Consider the following 16,989-nt stretch of genomic DNA (forward strand, 5'->3'; position numbering starts at 1 on the left):
AGCAGATTAGACAATCATAAAAACCAAAATCTGATAATTATGAAATTAACACTAGAGGAATTCAGAATTACTTGACAAATAGGAATTTTTGAAAAATTAGAATACCAGAGAATCTGACTTCAAAAAAATCACAGAACATCAAAATCATACATAAATAATTGTTTTCTAATTTACTAGTTTTCTATTCTTTCTAATTTTCTGATTTTTTTATTTGATCACAAAATCAGATAATTGGAGATTTAGAAAATCTGAAAATATGAAATTCAAAAAATAACAAAAAACTAGAAAATCAAAATTAAAAATAAGAAAACCAGCATTTCGAAAATCAGAAAATTTTAAACCAGGATTTCATAAAATCGGGACGTAAGAAAAATTGCAAAATTAGCAAATCTGACGCACATCTAAATCCAAAAAAATCACAAACTACAAAATCAGAAAATCATAACTTAAGAATGATTGTTTTCTGATTTTCTGATTTTTTACTTTCGTTTTCTGGTTTTCTAGTTTTTTCTTATTTATCATATCAAATTTTTATATGAGGGTATCCAAAAGTCAGAAAATCAGAAAAGTTAGACTACCAGATAATCAGAAAATCAGAAAAAGAGAGAATCAGAAAATCGGAAAATAAGAAAATCAAAAAAATCACTTAACATCTAAATCAGAGAATTAGAAAATCAGAAAACCAAAATCCTAAAAAAGAAAACAATGATTAAAAAAAATACGAAATCATAAAATTAGCAAAATAACAAAATCTTAAAGTCAGAACATCCTAATCTAAAAAAATCAATAAACACAAAATCATAAATCAGAGTTATTGTTTTGTGATTTTCTGATTTCCTGACTCTCTCATTTTCTAATTTTATAGTTTTCTGAATTTCTTATTTTTTATTTTGATATGAGACCATCAGAAAATCTGGAGTTCGGAAAATCAGAAAAATTTGAAAATCAGATAATCAGAAAACTCGAAAATCAGTAAATAAAAAAAAACAAAAACTAAAAAATCACAAAACAACAAAATCAGAAAATAAGAAAACCAGAAAACCAAAATCCTAAAATTAAAAAAAAAAATAATCCAGGATTTCAAAAAATAGGAAATCACAAAATTAGCAAAATTAGAAAATCTAAAAGTCAGAACATCCTTACCCAAAAAAGAATAACAAAACAACCAAATCAAGAAATCATAAAATCAGAATTATTGTTTCCTCTCCTACTGGGGAGTTTTGTAAAGAGCGATGATCAACCCGACTCGTACCTTTCTCAAAAAAGTTGGCCTTGCTCGCTTTCTACTCTCTATATACAATTTTCACACTGCCGTCATCTAACGGCACTATCAACTCTATACCTTCATCTCCTCATCTATCGTTTAAAATGACCACTTTTAGTATGTTATTTGAAACTTAGCATCTTCAACTATGTTAAAATCAAAGTTATTGTTATCTGATTTTCTGATTCTAAATTTTTTTTTGAATTCAGAGCCTTCTGAAATCTGGAATTCAGAGCATCAGAAAAAAATATAAAACCAGATAATCAGAAAATAAGAAATTGAGAGAGTCTGAGAATCAGAAAACAAAAAAAATTACAAAACAAGAAAATCAGAAAGTTAGAAGACCTGAAAACCATGAATTCCGAATTCCAAAAATCTGAAAATTATAAAACCACTAAATCAAAAAATTAGAAAATCTGTATCCAAAAAATCATAAAATCAGAATTATTAGTTTCTGATTTTCTGATTTTCTGACTCTCGCATTATCTGATATTCTGGTTTTTTCATTTTATAATATTCAGGAAATCAGAAAAGTTAGAAAACGAAATAATCAGAAAATCAGAAAATGTGAGAGTCAGAAAATCAGAAAATCAAACAATCACAAATTAACGAAATCATAAAATAAGAAAATCAGAAAATCAAACCTTTTTCCCTCTTTGAGTCATTCGCTGTTTTTTTTTTTCTCATCAAACCTTTAGTTCCCCTTCTCATCATTCGACCTTTTTTTTGATTTTTAACACCTTTTATCCCCTCTCATCATCTCCTCAGGTAATCAGAAATTTAGCAAAATGAAAATCTAAAAGTCAGAACATCCTAATAAAAAAAATCACAAAACAACAAAATCATAAAATCAGAGTTATTGTTTTCTGTTTTTTCTTATTTTCTGACTCTCTAGTTTTCTGATTTCCTGGTTTTATAATTTTCTTATTTCGATATGAAACAGTCAGAAAATACGAAAGATTAGAAAACAAGATAAGCAGAAAATCAGAAAATGCGAAAATCATTAAATAGGAAAATCAGAAAATCAAAAAATCACAAAATCAGAAAATTTTAAATTCAGCAAACCAGAAAACCAAAATTCTAAAACTTGAAAATTGAAAACCAGGATTTTAAAAGAATAGAAAATCAGAATAATTAGAAAAATTGAAAGTCAGACCATCTCAATCCAAAACGTAACAAAACAACAATATCATAAAATCATAAATTCAGAGTTATTGTTATCTGATTTACTAGAATTCAGAGAATCTGAAAAATTAGAAACCAGATAATCATAAAATCATAAATTTAAAAAATTGAGAGAGTCTGAAAATCAGAAAACCAAAAAATTAGAAAACCACTATGTCTAAAAATTAGAAAATCTTAATCCAAAAAATCACGAAACGACAAAATCATAAAATCAGAATTACTGTTTTCTGATTTTATGATTTTCTGACTCTCTCGTTTTCTGATTTTTTGGGTTTCTCATTTCCTAGTTTTCTTATTTTCTAATGAGAACATCAGGAAATCAGAAAAGTTAGAAAACCAGATAATCAGAAAATCAGAAAATGTGAGAGTCAGAAAATCAGAAAATCAAACAATCCCAAATTAACGAAATCAGAAAATTAAAAAATCAGAAATTTAGAAAATCTGAAAATTAGGAAATCAGAAAACCACAAATGCAGAAAATCAGAAAAATCAGAAAACCAGATAAGCAGAAAATCAGAAAACAAAAAAATCATAAAATCGGAAAATCCGAATATCAAAAAATCACAAAACTACAAAATCAGAAAATTTGAAAATCAGCAAATCAGAAAGTCAGAGAATCAGAAAACCAAAATCCTAAAGTTTGAAAATTAGAAAACGACATAATCTAAAAATCAGAAAATCTGAATCCAAAAATTACAAAACGACAAAATCATAAAATCAAAATTATTGTTTTCTGATTTTCTGATTCCCTCGTTTTTTGTTTTTTTTTGGGCTTCTCATTTTATAATTTTTTTATTTTATAAAGAGAAAATCAGAAAATCAGAAAATCAAAAAATCACAAATTAACGAAATCAGAAAATTAGAAAATCCGCAAATCAGAAAATCGGAAATTTAGAAAATCTGAAAATCTGGAAATCTGAAAACCACAAATGCCGAAAACGGAAGGTCCCCCCCCATCCCTTATATGTCACATTTTTTGTATGGAACTTAAATTATTTTTGTATGGCTCGTCACAGTTTCCAAAAAAAAAACCCTCCCTCTAAAAGTGTGACATAATTGATGGACCATACCAAATTCGAAAATTAAAAAAACAGAAAAAAATCCTAAAATTATAAAACTAGAAAACCAAGGATTCAGAAAATCAGAAAATTAAAAAAAATAATTAAATCATAAAATCCGGAAATCCGTAAAAGTGAGTCCAAAAAATCACAAAGAAAACCTGTTTTAGATGCTCCGGGGTAGCCACATCAGTTTGTACAGCGATCAGGCTTGATCTTTCAAATTTATGAAGTTTGATGTGTCGTCCGGCATATTTTGAGGATTACAACAAAATTGTCTCCAAAGAGGCCATGGTCCAGATGTTCCGGAATGGCCACATCAGTTTTTACAGAGATCAATCGGTGTCGGTTGTGGGATAAATGGTCGAAAGGACAAAAGGTCGAAAGGACAAAATGTAAAAAAAGGTCGAATAATGAGAAGGGGGACGAAAGGTCGAATAGACAAACGGTCGAATGATGAGAAGGGTAACAAAAGGTTTAATGGACAAAAGGTCGAATGGCCCAAAGAGGAACAAAAAGAAGAATTACTAAACGTCGAATGGTGACAAGTGGTCAAATGAACAAAGGGTCGAATAATTAGAAGGTAGAATGAACGGATGGCCGTATGATCCAAAGCGAGACAATAGATCGATTGGGCAATAGGTCGAATGGTGCAAAACTTGACGCTATGGAGCATTTTCAGGAATATTTGCAGCATTTGTCCGCCTATGGTTAGTTTAGAGCAGGTTTCGGACGTTTTGGAATTGAATTTCATCTACCAATTGAAGCAAAACTACAACCAAGTAGTACCAAAATGTTCTACCATGTCAAAACTGGTTCCGGATGTTCTGGAACACAATATCACATCATCCAGATGTGGCACGTCATGATAAAGATTTTCAGTTTTCTTTTTAATTCTGATGTCCCCAATTTTGGACAAGTTCCGGATGATCCGGACCCTAAACTAGATCATCAATTTTCAACCACTGTTCCTTCCACAACTTATTGTCGTCGAATAGCTTTAATTCAATTGAACTTTAGTCACTTCAGGTGCCCATTTTGGTGTGGGGCTTCGGATGTTCCGGTTCAGCTGACCAACAGCTGAAACGCAACTCCTACTTGCGACACATAGAAAATCAATTTCGATCACAGCCCTCCATTTTGTCTTCAATATATTACGAACATATCTACCTCCATCGAACCGAAAATCATTTCCAACCTGCAAAACAACGGTGCAAATCGACGAATCGGTTTGTTGCTAGGGACCAGAGCTAGATGCTGCAATGATGATTTCGATGATGGTGCTGATGCTGATGCTACCTTCGACATTCCAGGGAGGACCCCCGCGCCCCGCCTCCCATTTCCCTTCCAATCGTGCGACAAACCTAACCTCAATTTTCCGTCCACCGACTGTTCGCAATGCTGCCTTCCATTGCCGCCTTCCTAACCATTGCGTTGCCTACAATCTACTCTGGGCATGGGCCGAACGAGAGTTGTTCGTAGGAAAATAAATAGATGATGAGCCACCCAAAGTGAACGTGCCCCGCGTGATGTTCTTCGCTGTTCATGTTTGTAATGGTAGTAGTGGTTCAGTGGGAAGTTGAGCTAAAACAGTCTCCTCCATCAGTGAACTTTGTGACCAAAAGCAGCTAGCTGGGTTCCGCGAATACGCTTATCACCATCCAACCAACCAACCTACCAACCAACGAACGTTCGTCTTGCTTTGTGCAGCAGTCGCTTCTGCTGCTTCGATTTGGGTCATAACTCTCAGTGCTTCCACGTCCATGTAACGAATCTAATTTTATTACGTTCGATTTTCCTACCGAAAACCAATCACCATTAATTGCACAATTTGACATTTCCCAGAACGAAAATAGAATCTCTTACCGGCGCTGCATGGCCCGGAATAGGGCAGTTTATGTAAGAAGTTAGCTTTCCTACAGTTTTCGACACAGAACTTCCTCCATTTTGGAAAACCTCCGGTAACAGGTTTATCCAAAAGTTTTCAAACTACTCCCGGCTGTAGCCGTGGTGCGGAAAGTGAAGCATGTCGAGTTTTTCGCACACAGAGAGTAAACTCTAATAAAACGAATCCAACAACAAACACAACCAACGAACGCAAAAAAAAAACTAGTTTTCACTGGTATGTACCGCTCCGCACTCTGCCCGCCCTCTCCGGGGCCTCGGATCGGGTGCTCGTTGGCGTATGAAATGCAGCAACAGCATCGAAATAGGTACATACTTTGCAAAATAGTGCGCGTTTGCTGCGTCCCACCATGCCCCAGATGCCCCCTCCACCAACCCCAAAAAGCTTTCGGTTTCTTCTTCTGTTTCCACTACCTAGTTCTTGATTTTCTTCTTCATTTTCCGCTTACGTTTACTGCTATGCTTATGACGATGATTTTACACTCTACAGACACACAAACACACACACTCACTGTATCCTCAGATTTGCCTTTGATGAGTGGGGAGTTCACGGTTGGGATGGAAGCTTATCCAAGAGGAAGACCTCTAGGTACACCTCTGGAATTCCTGTGAACTCCACGGGGGACTTATCCCGGAAGATCGCTTCATCTAAACATTTCTTGGGAGTCATGGTCTGGGCTGGACCCAGAATACCCGCCGAGGAAGTCCTCTAGACTTGACCCGAAAGTCCCCTTCTGGACTTTCCCTGGCCGATCTTAAAACTTCTTTAAGAAGACTTTCCTCCGAGTCCTATTTTGTTTTCATGCAGAATTCCCGCAAGCCGGCGGCTGAAGTTCTTCTTCTGCATCTGAACAAAATCCAGATTCTGGATGCCTGTGCCTGTACCAACGTCTTCTGCAATGGCATGATTTATCGTGGAAGTGGTGAGCTACAATGGGATCCCGTACGGGACAGACAAGCTCACTATTTTCTTGAAAGCTGCATTTATTCCAATATTGATCATTCCTCTTGCAGTGTGTACTTAGGATCTGACAGTCCATTTGGTTCTAAACTTCGAACAATTCGAAGGTGCTGTGCTTCTATAGAGCTTTTTGACGTTTAATCGCCTTCCTCTATCTACAGGGTGTCTAAAGGGTGTATTCGTGGAAAATGGCACAAACATAAACTGCTGTTACTTTTTAACTATTATACCAAATGACTTGAAGTTTTCAGTGAAGAATGTTTAGTCTGTGATAAAACAAACTGCGGGAACATAAGGGAAGATAAGATTATGAAAATGTGGGAAACTTACTGGAAGTGGTTCTTATTAGATTCCGACAAAATGCAGAAAATTTTAAGACGTTCGTAGAATTTCAGAGAACTTCACCGGTGTCAAGACAGAAAGAGAACTTGAGGAAAATTGAGGAAACTTTTAAGAAGTTTTAAGTACTTCAGGAAAGCTAGATCTAGAGATCTTTGGAACATTTCAGGAGATTACGGGCAGTTTCCGTAACTTTAGTCCAGGCTTTTTGGAACAGTTTAAAGATTTATAAGCGTGAGTTTAGAAAAATTCAGGGTCGTTATGATGCGCTGAAAAAACAATCCGGAACCTTCAAGAGGTTCTGAGAATATTCAATGTCCCAAAGTTTCGTATTCCGTGTATAAATTCAAGATACAAAAAATTTTCAAAGTGCCAGAATGAAGAAAAAAAATTAATGATTTATTTCAAGATTAGAGATCTCCAGTGAAGTCCCATTAATTTCACGCCAATTGTAGGAACTTAAGAGAAGTTCTGAGGAATGAAAGGAAATGCTAAGAATTTCAGTGATATCATAAAATCATAAATTCAGAGTTATTGTTATCTGATTTTCTGATTTTCTGACTCTCTAATTTTCTGATTTTCTGGAATCCAGAGAATCAGAAAAATTAGAAAACCAGATAATCATAAAATCATAAAATAAGAAATTGAGAGAGTCTGAAAATCAGAAAACCAAAAAATAAGAAAACCGAAAAATCCTAAAAATTTGAAATCTGAATCCAAAAAATTACAAAACGACAAGATCATAAAATCAGAGTTTCCCTTTTTTGTGATTTTCTGATTTTCTAACTCTCTCGTTTTCTGATTTTTTCGGTTTTCTCATTTTCTAATTTTCTTATTTTCTAATGAGAACATCAGGAAATCAGAAAAGTTAGAAAACCAGATAATCAGAAAATCAGAAAATGTGAGAGTCAGAAAATCAAACAATCACAAATTAACGAAATCAGAAAATTAAAAGAATCAGAAATTTAGAAAATCTGAAAAGCAGGAAATCAGAAAACCACAAATGCAGAAAATCAGAAAAATTAGAAAACCAGATAAGCAGAAAATCAGAAAACGAGAAAATCATAAAATCGGAAAATCATAAAATCGGAAAATCATACAACAACAAAATCAGAAAACTAGAAAATAAGCAAATCTGAAAGCCAGAAAACCAGAAACCAAAATCCTAAAATTAGTAAATTTAAAACCAAGATTTCAAAAAAAAAATAGAAAATCAGAATAATTAGAAAATTTGAAAGCTATACCATTTCAATAAAAAAAAACAACAATATGATAAAGAGTTATTGTTATCTGAATTTCTGATTTTCTGACGCTTTAATTATAAAATAAAAATTTGAAAATCACAAAATCTAAAAATTTGAAAATCTGAATCCGAAAAATCACAAAATGACAAAACCATAAAATCAGAATTATTGTTTTCTGATTTTCTGATTTTCTGAATTTATCAATTTCTGATTTTTTTGGGTTTCTAATTTTCTAATATTATTTTCTAATGAGAACATAAGGAAATCAGAAAAGTTAGAAAACCAGATAATCAGAAAAATAAGAAAATGTGAGAGCCAGAAAATCAGAAAATCAAACAAGCACAAATTAACGAAATCAGAAAATTAAAAAATCCGAAATTTAGAAAATCAGAAAATCAGAAAATCAGGAAATCATAAAACCACAAATGCAGAAAATCAGAAAAATTAGAAAACCAGATAAGAAAATCAGAAAACGAGAAAATCATAAATTCGGAAAATTCGAAAAACTACAAAATCAGAAAATTTGAAAATCAGCAAATCAGAAAGTCAGAGAACCAGAAAACCAAAATCCTAAAATTAGAAAATTAGAAAACCACAAAATCTAAAAATTAGAAAATCTGAATCCAAAAATCACAAAACGACAAAATCATAAAATCAGAATCAGTTTAAAGATTTATAAGCGTGAGTTTAGAAAAATTCAGGGTAGTTATGATCTTCAGTGAAGTCCCATTAACTTCACGAAAATTGTAGGAACTTCAATGACATTCTGAGGAATGAAAGGAAATGCTGAGAATTTCAGTGAAGCTTCATAATCAAACTGCGGTAACATAAGGGAAGTTTACATCCTGAAAATAGGGGGAACTTACTGAAAGCTTTAAGAACCTCCATACCGGTTCTATTAGCTTCCGATAAACTGCAGACACTTTTAAGCAGTTCCTCGAATTTCAGAGAAAGAACTTGAGGAAAATTGTGGAAACTTCTAATAAGTTCTAAGTACCCCTCAGAATAGCTAGATCTAGAGATCTTTGAAGAATTTCAGAGATCTTAACGGCAGTTCTCGTAACTTTAGTCCAGACTTTTGGAGAAGTTTAAAAATCTACAATCGTGAGTTTAGAAAAATCCAGGATAGTTCCATGGTGTTCAGAAAAAAATCGAGAACCCTTGAGATGTTCCGAACAGAGACCTTCGGAGAATTGATGGAAACTTCAGAAATATTTCAGTAACTCCACAGAAGTCCAGAGAATTTCAAGGAAGGTTAAAGATGTTTTACGAGAATTCTATTTATTTCAAAGCAGAACCGAGATCTTCAATAGAATTGAGAGCTTCGGGGAAGCTCCGAGAACATCAAGACAGATCAGCGAATCAAAGGGCAGTTCAAATAATGTCAAGGGAATTACAGAAACCTTAGAGCTGTTTCGAGAAACTCAGAGAATTTGCGGAAACTTCAGCAAAGCTACGGGACAATTTCTGGAACGCAGTAAAATTATATACTTACCTTACCAATCAGGCTAAGGCCTTGTTGTCCTCTGCTGTCCGAAGAAGTCGTATACACTCTACTCGAACCATGGTCACACTTCGTCAGCCTCGTGGTCTGCGAAGGGTCCGCAGGTCGCCTTCTACTTGGTCGATTCACCTTCTTCTTGTTCCTGTTGTGTCGCTTTCTAGAACCATTTTCACTGGGTTGTCGTGCGGCATTCTTACGACGTACCCAGCCCACCGTAGTCGCCCAATTTGTGCAATGTGGACGATGGATGGTTGTCCCAGCAGCTGGTGTAATTCGTGGTTCATTCGCCTCCTCCACGTTCCGTCATCCATCTAATCCACCGGTCTAATCAACGTCTTGTAAACAGTCAACTTCGTGCGGCGGCGAATTTTATTCGACCGGAGCGTCCTCCGGAGTCCAGAGTAGGCACGATTACTTGCCATAATGCGTCTTTGAATTTTTCTGTGGGTATCATTTTCGGCGGTCACCAGTGAGCCCAAATACACGAACTCATCGATCACCTCGATTTCGTCACCGTCAATCTGAACTCAGGGTGTGAGGCTAACATTGTCTTCCCTAGAACCTCTTCCTTTCATGTATTTTGCCTTTGATGCGTTGATGGCAAGTCCAATCCGCCTAGCTTCAGCCTTCAGTCTGATGTACGTTTACGTCTCAAAGTTCCGTACCATGAAGTCGATGTCATCGGCGAAGCCAAGAAGCTGGATGGACTTCCTGAAGATCGTGCCACTCGTGTCTATCCCTGCTCTTCTGATCACACCTTCTAACGCGATGTTGAATAGCAGACACGAAAATCCATCCAAGGCTCGAGAGTGTCCCCGATACTCGTCGCCTTGACCAATCGCGTCATCCGGAAATCCGTACTGGTGCATAATCTGCCATAGCTGATCTCGATCGATTGTGTCGTATGCGGATTTGAAAAAAGTTTGGTCCGTGGCAGCGCGGGCACCCAAGAATCCCGCCCTGGTATTGCCCCACGAACTCTCTTGCAAATGGTGACAGGCGGCGGCATAGAATTTGGGAGTGTACCTTGTAGGCGGCGCTCAGCAGTGTGATCGCGCGGTAGTTGCAGCAATCCAACTGGTCGCCCTTTTTGTAGATTGGGCATACGACACCTTCCATCCACTCCTCCGGTAATATCTCCTCCTCCCAAATCTTGGCAATTCAAGTGAACTTCTAGAAAATTGAGATATTTTTCATGATATTCGACGAAGTTCCGAGTACTTCGAGGACTATTGGATAACTTGAAGCGTCAGGAAATTATGAAAACATATCATAAAATTTTCCGGAACATTAAACAAATTTTTGAAAACTTTAGGAAATCAGGGTCGTCCAGATAAACTCAGGGAAAATTAGTAATTTAAGGCAATATTCCGTGAGCGTTTATAGAGTTTATGAAACATAGTGAAAATTGTGGATACTTCAAGGCAATTCAATTAACTTCAGTAAAATTGCGGGTACTTATGAACATAATGCGAGATTCAGGGCAGTCTAGAGAAGTTAAAGGAAATTCAGAAATCTTTTGGGCAGTTTTAATAACATCAGGAAAATCTAGACTATTGAAGAAGTTATGAATTGATGTCGATAATTTAAGGGCAGTTCCATGAAAATTTCGGATGTTTCCAGAATGTTCCAGAAATTTAAGAAAAACTTTGAAAACTTCACAGGAGTGCAGAGATCTACAGAAACATTTCGAGATCTTCATAGAAGTCGATGGAACTTAAGGGAAGATCCGAGAGCTTCAGGAACTATCATGAGCATTAGCAAAATGCGGGAGCATTTCAATGAAGTTTAGTAAGCTCCGAAGATAGGGGGAATTTCAGGGGGAGTTTTAAAAAAAATTACGGGAAATTTTAAGAAGTTCCCCGATTTTCAGAGAAGTTCAAAAATACTAAGAAAGTAATTGAGGTCTTCACGTAAGTTCAGAAGTTCACAGAAGCATTTTTAGGATAGTTCATTTAAACTTAGAACAGTTCAAAAAGCTTCATGAGAACTGTAAAAACTTTAGAGAAATTTCGAGAACTTCAGCGAATTGTTAAAACTTTAGAGAAGATCCATGATCATTAGGAAAATTGGGGAAACTTTAGGAAGTACGGAAAAGTTTAAAAATTTGATAAGAAGTATTGTGAGCATCAGGCTAGTTTCTCAAACTATAAAAGAACTTCAAGGTAGTTCAATTAACTTCAGAAATATTTTGAAAACTTTCAAGTAGTTCAGAAGACCTCCCAAGTAACAATTTTGGATTTATGAGGGTTCTGTACACCATGATTTAGCATGATTGACCGCCCACGGTTGCTACTCTGCTATTGCCAGACCAGTTGTAATTACACAGATAACCAATATACGATGCTTGGGACTAGCAATCATCCTCAATGTGTAAAAACTGTTGATCTCGAATTAGGCAATACCAGCGCCAGCCGCGCCTGAACGCAGGTCAAGAAAGGAATGAGTAGGAATGTGTTGGCGTGACACTCGCTTTGATGGAAGCCGAGAACACCTCTGCACTTCCACGAGGAATCACTAGGATATTGGGTAATAGGGTTTGGTTTGCAGCAGGGTTCGTTTTGGTAAACGCTAAGCTGAATTGATGTCCTAACGATCCAATAACGCGAAGGAGCTTGGGATTGAACCCACGGTTTTCTGCTCAGTAAGCAAAAACGTTTGCCACTAGGCAGGCGAGCTCCTTCTTAATCATCGAGTTGCTGTTATTACCATGTAGTCATGTTAACCAATAAAGCGATTGACGAATCTTGAATGTGGATGGGCTTGAGATTAGACTCATGTTGTTCTGCTTAGTTTGCAAAAACGGTTGCTCTAAGGCCACCGAGGATCTCATATCACATTATACCGTTACTCAAGTTGATATAACTGTTCAAACCCGGCACCGACGATTGCGAAAAGTTTTACAAAATATAATAAACAACCGATCTTACCATACATTTTTAATATGAAACGACCTGGGACCGCGTTTTTCTGCTCAGTAAGCAAGCCACTGCAACCGACGATCTTTCAAATCCGAAAACTAAAAGCTACGAAAGAGTACTTAGGCCTTCATTAAGTTCCACTATCACGCGACGTTCAATGTTTCGATTTGCTCTTTACGCTTTGTTCAGGCAATCATAACAAGCTACGACCGACGTGACGATTGTTTAAGCCCTGGTTAAACAAGCTATTCAAATGAAATTCCGTTCTCAAACCTCACTTGGTATGTAATAAACAACAGAAATACGTGATAATTCATATAGTTTCAGCGGTTGATGGTTATTTTTAAATATACTAACGGTACAGCCTACGGCGACTACGACGACGACAACAGCGAATTTGTAACTTACCATTTGTCTAGGATATAACACTTTAGCCCAGCACCTCCACTTGAGCTTCATGTCTGCTATCTGCCACTGTTTGCAAAAATATCTAATAGAAATTACCTTTGTTGTAATACTTGCTTCAACGAAAACAAATTTTCTTGCATTGCCATGGTCATCTGGGAGGAGGTTCGCGTCTAGTGCTTTCCCCAGGAACCGTTCACGGCCACCAGCTACCGCCCGTCCAGTCTTGGGCGTATCCAGCGAGACATCCTTCAGCTTGCTCACAATCTCCGACGCTGGCGAGAGACCAGCAGACGAGCACTTTTGCAAGCCGTAAACTCGCTGATTCACGGCAACGTCGGCCACCGAATCACCACCAAAACTCGCGGCGGACACATTGTCAGTACTTTCGCCAGCTAATTTACCAACCCGTGGCCGTGTTCAAACTCGCACACGGTGACGAAACTCTCGATAGAACTACACGCCGAAAGCGTGACATCCGAACACGGTGAACCGGCCTCCCGGTAGGCAATGAAAATCACAAGCACACTTACATACCGCTGGTTTAAAAAAAAACACACCCGTGCAAAGAAACGGATCCAATAATCGTCACTCTCGCATAAGCAAACCCGTCGTCTTCTACGGAATTTCCACTGAAAATCAAACGGGAATGCACGAATTTCACCACACCCAACTGCGAAACACGTTCAGAAGCACTTTTGATACACTTTCGGTCGAAAACACTTATTTTTTTTTTGCAAAAATAGTTGCGAACGAACCAACATCAACACCGACCGTGCCGAGCTCTTTAACGCACCTTCTGTAGACCACGATTTAGACTTGTAGAATGCTTTATAAAACTTGCAATGTGGCTTGGGCTCAAAATTGCTCATTCTATTTTCAATGGAGATTTCTTCTTAAAAGATCACTTGAAGTTCCCTCAGCATTCGCTTTGCATTCTCCCGAATCTTATGAAGTTATTCTAGAAATCCACTCGGAAAGCTTCTCTGAATTATCTAAAAACAAATATCACCAGTATATACTTAGAATATTTCTCGCAATTGCATTGAAATATTCCCCAAAAGTTCGTTGGAACTATGCTCAGAATTAAGTTCGCTTTGAATTTTTCTCGGAATTACCTTAAAATTCTATTCAGTAAGAAATCTTTTGGAAAAAATCTCAGAATTTTCATTGAATTCATTTCAGATTTCCTTTTGATTTCCCTTGAAAGTCTCCTGAAATTCAGTTGCATTTCTCCTAGCTAATTCTTTGAATTTTCAATTATAATTTGCTTGGCAAACTCTCCTGAAATTCTTTTCCGAATTGCTTTGACGATCTCCTGGAGTTATCCCCCTCACCCCCTAAGTATTCTCCAATAATTTCCAAGGACTTCGTTTTCTCCCACAAACTTTATGAAATCATCCTCATTTTCATCTGAAGTTCACAGGAGTTCTGCTCCTCAGAAATTCCTATGAGGTTTCATTAAATTCTACTTTGAATTTAATTCACGGTTTTCTTGAAATTCTACTCAAAACTATCGCAGAATTCACAATAAATCTAAAATTCCTCAGAACTACCTTGAAAGCAGATTGCACTTGATAAGCAAAGATTTTTCTCTCCCAGAACTCCCTTGCAATGCGGTTCTTAGAAATTATAATCGTTTTGTCGTGATGGTTGAGTAAAATGCTGAGCTATTAGGGTGTTCAACACAGATGAGGCTGGCGAGCTGTACGTTGTTTGGAACGAGGGAGACGCGCTTGGCATAGATGGCCCACAGCGGCTCACGACGAGCAACTGAATCCGATCAGTAGCGGTGCGGCTTCTTCATCCTTCTTCGGTGAATGGACGCTCGCTGCTTGCGGGCAGCTTTTCGTTGTGTACTGGAGAAAAATGTTCAACGCCACACGCCGAAAGCACTGCTGCTGCTGCTGCTGCTGATGATGACGACCGACCGAACACGACCACCACCACACGGTGATTGAAGAAGCACCGTTCGGCGCGACCAGATGGAATTCGATTTTGAAATCTGTGTTAGGGAATGCCAAGGGTAGGTAACTCTGCACACCAATCTTGGGTCAACATTTTTCTCAGTGTGCCGCAAGAGTGCCGCAGCTGTGCCGATTGTGCCGGCAGTGCCGTTCATAGAGCAAGCAAGGAGGAATGCTGACGAGATGGACCGTGAGAGGTCTCAGCCGTTCACTAGGACACAACAAAGAAAAAAAAACGGACAGCAACCGGAAGTGTCCCCGCATCGAAAACCGTTAGATGCGATAATTGAACGGCCCCGAAAATGTCGAATATGGTGCTCGATAAGGATTCCTTCTACCGACGAATAAAACGCCTCTACGCCAACTGGAAGGAACCAGAGATTTCCTTTGATGATTAGCTGCAGAAGGTGGATTGCATTCTGACGGCGGGCGGCGTAGACGAAGAAACCATCTACAGCAAATCCACCTCGCTCCAGACCTGGTTGCGATACGAGCTGGCCGATACGATTTTTCCTGATCAGCAATAAGAAGATCGACTTCTTGAAGCAGATCGAGAAGGACGGTGAGGAGGGCATTCCATCGGTGAAGCTGTTAGTTCGGGATAAAAATGACAAAGACAAGGCCAATTTTGACAAGCTGCTGGAAGCGATCAAGGGATCCAAGGATGGCAAAACGTTGGGCGTCTTCTCCAAGGACAACTTTCCGGGAGAGTTCTGTGAATCGTGGCGAGCGTTCGTCAAGGACAAGAGCTTCGACAGGATGGACATCAGCGTCCCAATCGGGTACATCATGTGCTCCAAGAAGGACTCCGAGGTTGTCACCATCAAGAAGGCCTGTTTGGTGACGTATCGAAAACATGCCACACTGTCGGAGGGTGTCGAGCAGGCTCTGACGGACAAAAGGTACGGCTCCGGTGTGGATACCAACTAGTTGGGCATGTGCTACCCGTCGATTATCCAGTCGGGTGGCAATTACAGCTTGCAGTTCAGTGCATTCAGCGTCAAGAACTATCTGCACTTCGTCCGAACGTTGCTGGTCCATCCGACGGAAACGATCTCCATCTGGAAGAGGAACTGCTGAAGGTGATGATTCCGGGCAAGAAGCTCCTGGAGGTTTTCGACGTCGGAATGGATTATGTCAAGAAGGTGGATCCCAAGCTAAGACGTTCGGTTTTGCCATCGGGTTGGAGTTCCGGGAGAATTCGATCGTAGTACCTCAACCAGTGAAATTCGGCTTAAAAATTGTAAGTTTATTAGGTTGAGTGGAAGCAACACAAATTACGTGTGATTGTGCCGTGAAAAGTAGTTCGGTATTGTTCAAGTGAGTTTGGTTTCGTAGATGATCAATTGATCGAGTGCTGGTGATTTGCCGCTGAAAAAAAGGGTCCTTACAAGTCCAGATCCTGCCACTCCCGAGCCGTTGCCACAACATAAAATTACATGCGATTTTCGACATGATTTGACATATCCATCGTTGCCCCAGTAGTTGGACCAGGAGTTCTTGATTAGCCAGTGATCTTTTCCTTTGACTTTTCCGTATCCAACAGCCACAACTGCATAATCCAATCCATCCAAATTGTTCTTGCATTCCTGTTCGTAGTATACTCGATTTGCGTTGTAGCTGAAAGACTAGTGACCAGCATCGACCGGTATAGCAATCGACAGCCCTCGACAGCCTACATTTCGAACTTAAATGTGAACCGAGAAGTGAATATCACTACACCAGTGTTCACTCGGCTGTCGACAGAAGCAGACCACTCTCAATGTGTGTCACGCGATCGTCTGATTACTCGGCAGCAACCATTGTGTGGTCCTCCTCATTGTTCTTCGTCAGCAGTGCTTTCAGTCGATGCGTCGTCGACTTTGGAAAGCAACCGTTTCGTGATGAGTGTGTGTTTTGCGGCCATTGCTGCAATGGAAGCGCTCTGACCCCCGTTGGCGAATCTGCCATACAATGAAACCACTGGAAGCGGCTCCCGTTCTGGTGTAAACGTAATTAACCGATTGCTTCTCATCGGTAATCCACTCATTGCACTCAAACTTGCTATAGTTTGTTTTTGTGTATCTTGTTCGGTTCTCTCGCTGTTGGTTATAACAAATTCGCTTTTCACATTGTTCATTGTCATGCCGTGTGTCTTCATGCAAAAAGGTGATCAAGTAGTTTAATAATTGTTTTTAATTTTCGGTTTTAATCGGGAAAAATAGGTAAAATTTTCATAAATTCGTTAAAATTTATC

At 38.2% G+C, this 16,989-nt stretch overlaps 1 protein-coding gene across 1 annotated transcript in view; it reads left to right on the forward strand.

Annotated features, from left to right (window-relative positions):
* LOC135707113 (FACT complex subunit spt16-like) overlaps positions 1-15,833 on the forward strand; it is a 47,423-nt gene extending 31,590 nt beyond the window's left edge. Inside the window, exons 2-3 of the mRNA XM_065228844.1 lie at positions 15,230-15,655; positions 15,731-15,833. Coding sequence (XP_065084916.1) covers positions 15,230-15,655; positions 15,731-15,833 — 529 coding nt within the window. The remainder of the gene's footprint in view (positions 1-15,229; positions 15,656-15,730) is intronic.
* The last annotated feature ends 1,156 nt before the right edge of the window (positions 15,834-16,989 follow it).

Source organism: Ochlerotatus camptorhynchus, unplaced genomic scaffold (genome assembly GCF_037179485.1).
Source record: "Ochlerotatus camptorhynchus isolate MF236.1 unplaced genomic scaffold, CSIRO-AGI_Acam_v1.1 ptg000304l, whole genome shotgun sequence".
Taxonomy (NCBI): domain Eukaryota; kingdom Metazoa; phylum Arthropoda; class Insecta; order Diptera; family Culicidae; genus Ochlerotatus; species Ochlerotatus camptorhynchus.